Genomic DNA, 10,584 nt, shown 5'->3' with positions numbered 1-10,584 from the left:
GGTTTTCCGACATCTTTAATTGATTTTGTCTGGACTTTAAAAGAGACTATGACCTCTGAGTTTGTTTCGGCATTTCTTCTCAGAGTAGTCCGATAGGAAATGCCGGCCTCATCTAGTTATTTAAGAGATTGACGTGTAAAAGTGTTATTTTATAACCTATTTGCAAAAATAAATATCATTTATCATTTAAGTAAGTAAAACAATCGGTAACACTATTTTGGCATACTTGACTCTTAGCAAGAAGACTTTAAAAACCTAAATACAGTTGACTTCGATAATTCGAACCTCTCGGTAATTCAAAGTTATCACGAGGTCCCTAGTAAATCTCTTTATATTTCGAACTAAATCAGTACATTTTTATACACTTGGTAATTCAAATGAAAGAAATAATTGCTACGGAACAAAATTACTCGATAATTCTTCCACATATCTGGTGGAAAAGCACACTAGTAGTTGTAAATCCTTGTGGAGTCTAATATTTATTTTATATTGAAAGAGATTGATTACTAGAGACTTGTTGGAGAGAAAGGTCAAAATATTTGAAGGAGTATGTTAGAAAAAAAATACAATATCATTCTTACACAATTTATTGAGAAACAATAAAAAAATAAAACAAAGTCAGTTCTAACAATACGAGACGAATTACAATTATAATCAGTTTACAAAGTTCTAACTACGAGATAAATTGGGGTTGGAGACTAAACAAAAACGTATGTGTGTGGATAACTGCTAAACGACTGCACCGAATCGGATAATAGTATCTGATTAGAATAAATTGATGTACTTCTTTTATAAAGAGGGTTAGCATTTGCACCATTATTTTAGTGTAAGCGTCCCTATGAAAAACTAGCTCTAGCTTCACCCGCGTTTTTCTATATCTTTGCCAAATTTTATATTTTGTTTGGTTATGATTTTACATAATTATTGTGATTTACATATTTTAAAACTATGACACAAAATACTGATTAATTTACTGTTACAAGAAAATAATTAACACATTACAATCAACGTAAACCACTGCGAGTTTGTTCCATATTTTATACAACAACGAATAAAAATTATTACAGCATTTATAAAAAAAATATTACACCATAATATTATTCTTTTTGGGGCAGAAACGCGTTGGATACAAAACAAAAAATATAGTTTACTAATTGAAACTCCCTTCTTTGAAGTCTGTACCCTTACTACAAGTTTGCTTTGCGTTTCATGTAATCGAAACGAGAGCCCATTTGGCGGTCTGTTTGGCCGGCTCGTATAAAGCAAACTCATACTAAGGGTTAACAAATAAGATGTAAAAGGTCGACAAAATAAAAAAAAAATACCTACTTATCATTATCATTAATACTAAACTAAATAATTTAAACAATACTCAGTTGATCTTTCAGTAGTTTCGTTTCTTCCATGAGTGTTTTTATTTGACTGGTTCTGAAAATTAACATAAACATAGGTAAATATACAAAAACATAGGTAAATAAATACGGAAACAAATACTTTCGAAGACAAACTGTTTTAAAATATTGGGTGACGTCACTTCTCGGTACTTTTTATAAGTAGAAATGACGTATTTGCTCCCACTCCTAAACTTTGATTCGTTGTATTTAAGTATTGTTATCTTATTTGACAAAATAAAAAGATACGTATCGTATATTTCATATTTACCTAACTGACGGACTTTTTTTACGTTAGATGGGTCGACGTTTGGCCGCTATCTCGCCTGACGGTAAGTGATGATGCGGCCTACGGTGGAGCACTACTGCCCATAAGCAACCTATTCACTCGGGTTTTGAAGACAACCAGGTTATACCCACCAGGACTAAATCTATTTTCACACCCCGTCAACATTTCTATTGCTACGAATCTTACATTACATATTTCTTTCGCTTCATCAATATTTCATGCATACTCGTTGATTAAGGGTACTTTTAACTGTTGATCCAATTTTACTCAAAAAGAGTTTAAAATGAAATAACTTACTGTTGTTGTAGAATGGACGAGATAGTATTGCTGTGCGACTGGCCCAGAGCTATGTCCTTCTTTTTATACTCCGACTCCCATTTCTCCATCTGAAATTAGGATAATCGACTTTATGACATTAAGAAATAATATTTTTGGTAAAATTTGTTAGCTATGTGAGCTAATTGAAATATCATATAAGTTTAATTATTTATTAGTTTCATGTACTTAACTGGTATATTAGGTTTAAATATACCAGTTAAGTATAGTATATATTATGTAGTTATGGTAGAGGCTAAGAAATGACATATTTAGTTTTTTTTTAATTCAGAATTGGGTAGGATATTTGGCTATACGTGGAGACGGCAAAAGGATTATGGTTTTGACCAAATGGAAACGAAAGTTTTGAAAAAGGAACAAAGGTCGTTCAATATTACATTGGGTGGACGATATCGTCAGAATTGCCCCCAGAGCTGCGGATTACCTAGTGGGTTACTGGGGCTCCGGCTCGAAGGACAGGAGTAGGAACGGGGTGTTTTTTCAGGAGAAATCCTAGTATGGGGTAACGTGTTTAAAAAAAGAAGTAAATAAAAATGAGCTCGTATACCTCCTGCGCCCTGTACGCGGCGTGTGCCTTGAGTTGCGCGATGTGTTGCTGCAGCGTGCGTCCAGTGCGCGCGTGTTGCTGCAACTCGGCGTGCAGCGCGCGCTCCGCCGCGCACGGCGCACTGCACGCACGACCTGCACGGACCACTGCACTACACCTGCAGACATAGTCGTTCACTTATTGTACAAAATTAAATAGAAAAATAGTGTAGCAAACTAACATCTTGATTGTAAGTATATTTAGGTTACAGTCAACACTCCAAACAAGTCGAATATAAAAAAATAACACATACCTGTATTTCAGATCATCTTGGTGTTTTTCAGCCAACATGCACTTTTCTTTGAGGACCGTCGACTGGAGCTGTACTTCGCCTATTTCTTTCTGAAATGTTTTACCAACAATTAAAATAATAAGGGGTTTCAAACAGATATAAAGAAAACGATCTTATTTACTTAAGGTGTTATTAGTTAGTTTTATTCCTTTTTTTTGTTTTGGTATTTTTAAGTTGGAAATATTATCTGTAATTATGATTAAAAGTTTGTGTAGACGAATAAATATTTTATAGGTGTTATTTCTTTATGATATCTTTAGCAAGTATGTTAGTACTCTGACATCCGAATATTAAAATAATGATGGTTTAAGACGGAAATATTATTTTTTACTATTTTGGAGTAAAAGCAACCGGTGGTCCGGGGACCACCAGTGGTCAGCAGAAGGCAAAATGGTCTGCGAATAAAATTTAAATCACAACTGAGAGGGTCAACTGATTTCAATAATCATTATTTTTATGAGAATGAACCTCACCGGCTTTGGGGAAAATTTAATGTTCCCACGTTAGATTTTCTGTAGAGACAAAAATATAATAATGCACAGCGAGTAACACTACGTGGAAATAACTAGTACAATAATATAATAAAAACCTGTAAGTCCTGCAGCCAGTCCTGATGCTGGTTGCTGAGCGAGCGCAGCGCCTGCAGCTTGCGGCCGATGGCGTCGCAAGCTCTCTGCTGACGGGAGATGTACTCGCCGCGGAGTTTTAGTGTAGCTTGACTTAGGAACTGGAATAATATAATGCTTATGTAATAATTATTACAGAAGATTTCTATCTTTTTAATTTTTTTTCATGTTTACTTCTGTTTTTACTCGACTGAGCCAGGTTAAAATTTACAATAACCCTTTATTGTAAATATTACTGATATACCTATAAATATTACTGTGTTACTTCTGTAAATATTAGAAAAAAATTGTAGTGAATGGTGGCTACTGTAATTTTTGTCACCAGATGGCGCAAATAGAGCAAGAGGTTTTTTGTCCTATCACTGCAGCTGTCAAATTTTGAACGTCCAATGGTGTGAGACTAGCTATGTCCTTATTGGACGAAAAATAATAAGTTCACACTGACCTCCATTGCAATGTTCTATGTTCATACAAGTGACCGAAGTTCTATGTTAAGTAGCGGACGTCTTGTAGCTGATGAATTGAAAATTAATAAACTCTAATGCTATTTTGAAATGTCTAAAAAGACAATGTTGTATGAAATCTTACCTCTAAGCACTGTTTAGGACTGGGTTCCTCCTTCTTGCTGATCTGCAGAATGGGCTGCGACACATCCCTCGTGAGGATCTCTTGTATGATCGACGTGAACGACAGCTTCTGTCTCTGAAATTATATTAAACAAATATATAATATAAAACTTAACAAAATTAGGACTAGAACATTTAACTAATTACGTGGATCCCCGACAGGTTTCGAATTCAAGCGAAGCTCTTAACCACTTGTCTGTCGGTATATAAGACACAATAGAAAACACATTGTGTCTCGCGTAGATCTGCGTTCCGACAGACAACGGGTTAATAATGATTTCATGTTTACCAAAATATTAGTAACTCGTTGAATTCCGCATTAATTAGTTATAGCATTGATCTACATTAAATATGATGAGACCTACGTAAAACCGCGCTGGAGTCGCTAGTAAAATCGTAAATTGGCGTGACTTTAGTCTGCATACATACTTCTTTCAGTATATTATTGATGTCATCCTGTTCTAGTGTCGGGTTCTTGAGCTGCAACTCTTTGTACAGCTGTTCTTCTAAGTCGAAGGGTTCTAGAGTTCTGTGCGAGAAAAACATTCCTTGATGATAATGATACTTAATAAATAAAGTTTTTAAACTGACATGGTCACTAACACTATCATTAGAACTTGAGACGGGATATTTACCATGTTTATTTATGTCTATGAGTTTCCGATATTTCGGCACTGTTGCAAGCGCCATGATCACGGATGAACGGGTATATGCGGGTGGATGTTTATAAGGAGGCAGTACTGTAGTGTAGGGAATTGGAGTATATGTCTTCTCATAGACATAAATAAACATGGTAAATATCCCGTCTCAAGTTCTAAAGATAGTGATAATGATAATGATTTATTATCATCAATTCTAATTTTAAACAAAACCTGAACAGAATGTTATAATTAGTGAATATAGTTATTTTGAGTAATACAGTAAGCCTTAGTATGAGTTTAATTTACGTTGAACAGAAACGAGAGCGCGTTCAGCGTTCTGATTGGTTGGCGCGAATGAGCCAACCGTTTATGTGTTAAATGCATCTCAAATTCTTGGTAGGCAGTGAGAGCAGTGGCCTACTAGAGATAGTATTTTGACATAAGCTCCATACCAAATGTGTCAAAATTATATCTCTAGTAGGCAAATGTACAGATAGATAGGTTATTGGAATTGGCCGTTAGTCCGGCTCCGTACCTGGGCACGAGTGTAGCAGGTCCGACGAGTACGAGTAGCCTCGGCAGCGGCGGCGCGGACAGCGCGAGCCCTGCGGCGGCGGCGCTGGCCACCACGTGCCGCGCCACGCTCGACCGCACGCACAGCGCGCCCAGCACCGACTCACTCTCCGCTGGAAATACAATGTAACCTTGTTCAGTCAGAGATCAAGGTATCTGTAAATTGGTATCACTTATAGAGGTATTCCACTAAACTAGTGAAAAAACATACCTATATTTCAGAACATCTTGATGTTTTTCAGCAAGATAAGCCAGATAAGTATAAATAAATATTTGTCTCATTTAGAGGGTTATTTCATGTAAAAAGGAGCAATTCACAATGTGAGTCAACAAACAAAACGATGTTATCTCAGTTACTGAAGTTTATGCATTTAAAACTATGATGATAAATAATAATAAAAAAAACGAATCCCAGATAAAAAGAACTGATTTTTCCCACTAATAGAGATAATTCAGTGCCAAAGTGTTGGGATTTCAGAAAGAGTTCCAGTTGTGGAGGTTTTATTAAATGTACCCAATTTAAAAGACAGACAAATAGATATACAATTTTTTGTTACCAGCATGCAATCAGCATTCTGATGGTATGTAATCAAAATGCATCAGTAACACTAGAGGAGTGACAAATCCATTGCTAGGCTTTAGGGACTAATCTAACCCTATGGGTTTTAAGATTGGGAATGACTGTTGAGGATAGAGAAAGGTTTGGGCCTCTGGTAACCTTACTCACACAATAAAATATAATACAGTGTTGTTTCAGAGTGTTGCTGGTTTTTTGAGAGGCTATGACGTCACTGTCGGCCAATAATTTCCTTCGGGCCTACAATAATGCCATATCTCCAACACAATATTGATCATCTTGTACATAAATTACTTACTTATTGCTATGTTTATACTTACTCTCATCAGCCAGCGCGTAGTCGACCAAGTGTCCCAGTATGGGCAGCGTGATGGCGTGTACGCCCCCAGCGTGAACACACGCGTACGTGTTGTTGGTGCACTGTAACATAATGTGAACAAATTATAAATAAACATTTATATATTTAATGCACTAACAAATACCATTACAGATACTATATACATACAGTTTTTTTTACATTGTCACGCCTTTATCCCCGAAGGGGTAGGCAGAGATGCATATTATCGCTCGTAATGCCACTGTACAATGTACACCCACTTTTCACAATTTAAGTTGTAAGTCCCATGTAATAGGTAGTCACATTTCCAGACTCCGTGCTACTACTGAGAAATTTTACGAAAACTGAAAAAAGCCCAACAATACTTCACCCGACCCGTACATATTTTACTGGCGATTTTTATTGGCAGGTAGCTGATGTACTAAGTAGCAACTTAGACTACTTTTATTAGTCACCAATCATTTTCCCTGTTTTCCTGCCTTTCTCTGAAATTTTTGCTATAAACCTCACGGAGCCCGAGACCTTTCCAACGAATGCAAAACTGCGGAAATCGGTTCGTGCGTTCTGGAGTTATAGCGTCAGGAAGGTAAACTCCTCTTACTTTATATTATAGATAAAGTCCGAATATCCATGCGAGCGGACAGCGGGTCGTAAGCTAGTATGAAATAACCAACTAGGAACTCCTTGCCGGAGTCTGTGTTTCCTGATGGGTATAACCTGGATGTCTTCAAAGCCCGAGTGAATAGGTTGCTTATGGGCAGACGTGCTCCATCGTAGGCCGCATTATCACTTACCATCAGGCGAGATAGCGGCCAAACGTCGGCCCATTTAACATAAAAACAAACTTACAGGATACAAGTCGACAGGGTACGAGTACGACTGCTCATCATCAGGGCTCAGGTTCACGTTCAGTTCCACTGCTTCCACAACGTAGAGGGCGTGGGTGTCGCCGTCTTCTTTATCTGAAGGCTGGAATTTTACACGATTAATTAATTAGGTTCTTTGTTAAAGAGGTCATTTTAAAAGGATAGGAGTAAATGAGTAGACGAATCTCCCGATAATAACTAAGCTGTAAGTACCGCTCATGGACTATTGCAATTTGCAACACAAACGGAATTACAATTTCGTTTCTTTTTAAAAATAATGAGACACGGCACTGATTCAATAAATGCACGCAGGTACGTTTCACTTGTTATTAGTGGCTACAAAAGCTACACCAGCAACACCAAAGAGGTCATAGGTGCGTTGCCGGCCTTTTAAAAAGGAGAAATACACTCTTTTCTTGAAGGTTTGAAGGCCGACGATAGCTGATTCCACAGTATTACTGTGCGAGGTACAAAGTTTCAAAATTGGCTACATTTATTTGTATAGTACACCTTGATCACGACGCTTAGAGTTAAAAAATTTTTTTTAGTTTTAACGTTTTTAGTCTAAGACCTAGTCTACTTACATTAGGCAACAGCAGACAATGGTACAACGCTGCTGAGCAAGTAGCGACGACCACAAGAGGAGGAGTGTCCCCTCCCCCAAGAGCGGTGATGGAACAGGACTCCGAGCCGTAGTTGTCGTCCGCCGGCGGGTACATCGCGAGCGGACCCGACAGCTTCGGTTGTAGGGGACTGAAATTATTAAGAATTGGGTTAATATTTATAGTTAATTATTGAAGACTTTGATTGTCGTCGTTGACAAGAACAATTTTAGCGTCGATCATCGATGACTGAAACTGAGTTAAAATTATTCTTTATTATCAATACTAACAGATCATGTGGAAACTTAGGCTTATAATTTCTAATTATAAATTTAAAATCTCCAACCCGCACTGAACAAGCGTGATGATTAAAGCTCAAAACTTCTCCGTGAGAGAAGAGACTTTTGGTTAGCAGTGGCCGCGTTTTTTAATATTCTATAATTCTAGTCTGCTACTCTGCTGATGTTATATCAATACTCTGTGAAGTTTTGCTGTTATCTCCACGTTGGGTAAGCAGGGTTGGAAACCGCAATTAAAAAAATCAAGTTGATCAGAAAGCGCTGTTGGTCAGTCTCTGTCATGTAGTTCTTTAGTCGTGTCTAACCAACACCCGCAAGAAGAAGAGGGGTGGTCTCTTTAGAAAGTATAATACTGACATGACCATGACAATCACTTAGGAAGTGGATATTTACATATAATTACAGCTCGAACTAATGTGTTCAAAATCTATATAAAACAGACCAATCAAATCCACACTCTAAATCTTACCTCTTACGCTCCAATTCGCATTGCATCATATAGACGTCTCCATTCCCCCTCAGAATCAGTAGTGTTTCAGTATCTAGTATGGGGGTGAAGTCCACTGCGGTGTCTCCGAGACTGTCCAGGATATTCCTACCAGCGAGCTGGCTTGATGGTTTGATGCCGATGGTGAAGCTCTGGACTAGTTTGGGACCTTTTTTCAGGGCTATGTTGTAGAGTCTGTAATGGAAGATGGCATTTTTTTTTAATGATGTCATGATCTGATACATGTTTTACTTATCTTTAGGTGTTACTTGTCTCGATTTAACTATTCGTTGAGTGATTAACCACCGTACTCAGAGTCATTTAATGGTTACTTAACCCAGTCCTTACCAATTGTTTTCGGAACAAAATCGTTACTAAATAATAGTTTATAAGTAATCATTAAATGTCTCTGAGTGCTGCTGTAAGACTATGATATCCGATAATAATCAAAGTGTGTTTGATCAATTTTACTTTTGGGTAAACTATCGAGAACTTATGGTAGAAAAAGATGTCTTCTAGGGCATTTTAATCAAAACATTTATATTTATAAGCTCACCTGATGGTGTTATCCGATCCCAATACGAACACGTGTGATAGTGACGCGGGGTGCCAATGGACTCGGCGTACCTCACCCTGGCAGTACAGGAATCTTTCGTCCAGGGAATAACTCCTGAAAAAAGAAAAATAAGACATTAGCAACACATCAATAGCCTATTAAGTGGCCACTGCTGACCAAAGGCCTTTTCTCTGTGAAGGTTTGAGCATTAATCACCACGCTTGCTCAATGAGGTTTGGCATTAGCAACACTTTGATTCAGGATTTATTTAAAGGCGAAATAATCTGATTGATCTTGAATGAATCTTGTTGTTTAAGGAGAGCTAAAGCGAAAAGATTTTTTCTTATAATTCGTAACTGACACACAAAATACAGAATTTAAGTGTTGAATTGGCCCTATCTTTGAATATACATGTAGGATCCTTCTTAATATTTGTTAGTTTATAAACTTATTATACCTTGGAATCTCAGCGTCAACAAACTAAAGAGTTACTTTTTAAGACAAAAAAGACAGTAGCTATTACGGAGAGTAGAGTCGTATCTACCACCTACACGCACTCGTACACAAACATACAAACACTCAAAAAACAAGCCGATAACATCGTGCGAAAAAATGGTAACATCCATTACATCTATGATAAATAAGCGGTAAGACCTCGGCCCTCACGTGGGCCTTCTAATAATTTGATTATTCGCCGGCCATTTTGTTTTTTTTCCTCTTTTTTGGCGGGAACGCGGTCTGGATTAATCGTGCGTTTAGAACGCGCCTTCTTGTCGGATTTACTTGTTTAATATTAAAATGGGGTCTGTGATTTCGAACTGTAGCCAAGGTGAAATATAAGGCGAAATGGACTACATTTTGCGGGCATATTTATGAAGCACATTTTTGTGGTTATTTAGGACATATTGAACGTTTTGTTGGACGGTTTTTGTTTAGAGAAAGTAATTGGATTTTGGGATTACGTACCTACGTACAATCTAGAAAACATTTTAAGACTTTCACTTGATTATAGAGATAGATAGACTTAATGTGGTTCATTTGAGTTCATCTTTCGAGAAATAGTATCCACATATTTAATTTACAAAAGATGACCAGTTTCTTGAGATAATAGACCATATACCACAGACACAAAGTAACAAATGGCAGTGAGCATTTCAAAATGCATTTACTTCAGAATTACAATGTCTATCAATAGATCCCGCAGCAGTGGGGCACAGCGCATGCTACACGTCCAATTTGAGGCTAATCCCATTGTCCGGCACGTTCGGGATTCCGTTACATCAGCCTGTTCATTGTGCAACTTTGTATTCATTGTCAGTTGCTTTGAATTTTATGAGTGCTTTTGATGTATGTTGGGGAAAACTATTGCGTTTTATGGCAATTTAATCTGATTGGGATTTTATAACTAATTCTTTTTATTAGTTATGTATTCGAGGAAGCTTTATATGAACAATGCAGCTTAATCCAAACAAATAATTGTGTGAAAACAATGGAATACAA

General features: G+C 37.2%; 1 protein-coding gene and 1 long non-coding RNA gene across 2 annotated transcripts in view; both read right to left on the bottom strand.

Moving 5' to 3' along the window:
• Positions 1–15: 15 nt before the first annotated feature.
• Positions 16–10,584, bottom strand: part of LOC126911223 (uncharacterized) — a 170,530-nt gene continuing 159,961 nt past the window's right edge. Inside the window, exon 2 of the long non-coding RNA XR_007705749.1 lies at positions 16–156. This is a non-coding gene — a long non-coding RNA (uncharacterized LOC126911223). The remainder of the gene's footprint in view (positions 157–10,584) is intronic.
• LOC118275097 (nucleoporin 88) overlaps positions 572–10,584 on the bottom strand; it is an 87,168-nt gene continuing 77,155 nt past the window's right edge. Inside the window, exons 3-15 of the mRNA XM_050697014.1 lie at positions 9,085–9,198; positions 8,511–8,723; positions 7,725–7,893; positions 7,124–7,243; positions 6,258–6,357; positions 5,323–5,473; positions 4,576–4,675; positions 4,109–4,222; positions 3,484–3,621; positions 2,856–2,944; positions 2,564–2,720; positions 1,978–2,066; positions 572–1,428 (exon numbers count right to left, since the gene is read on the bottom strand). Of these exons, the coding sequence (XP_050552971.1) occupies positions 1,362–1,428; positions 1,978–2,066; positions 2,564–2,720; positions 2,856–2,944; positions 3,484–3,621; positions 4,109–4,222; positions 4,576–4,675; positions 5,323–5,473; positions 6,258–6,357; positions 7,124–7,243; positions 7,725–7,893; positions 8,511–8,723; positions 9,085–9,198 (1,621 nt within the window). The 3' untranslated portion in view covers positions 572–1,361. The remainder of the gene's footprint in view (positions 1,429–1,977; positions 2,067–2,563; positions 2,721–2,855; positions 2,945–3,483; positions 3,622–4,108; positions 4,223–4,575; positions 4,676–5,322; positions 5,474–6,257; positions 6,358–7,123; positions 7,244–7,724; positions 7,894–8,510; positions 8,724–9,084; positions 9,199–10,584) is intronic.

The sequence above is a fragment of the Spodoptera frugiperda genome, chromosome 11 (assembly GCF_023101765.2).
Source record: "Spodoptera frugiperda isolate SF20-4 chromosome 11, AGI-APGP_CSIRO_Sfru_2.0, whole genome shotgun sequence".
Classification (NCBI taxonomy): Eukaryota; Metazoa; Arthropoda; class Insecta; order Lepidoptera; family Noctuidae; genus Spodoptera; species Spodoptera frugiperda.
The sequence above is the reverse complement of the archived record's forward strand: the minus strand, read 5'-3'. Positions and strand labels throughout refer to the sequence as shown.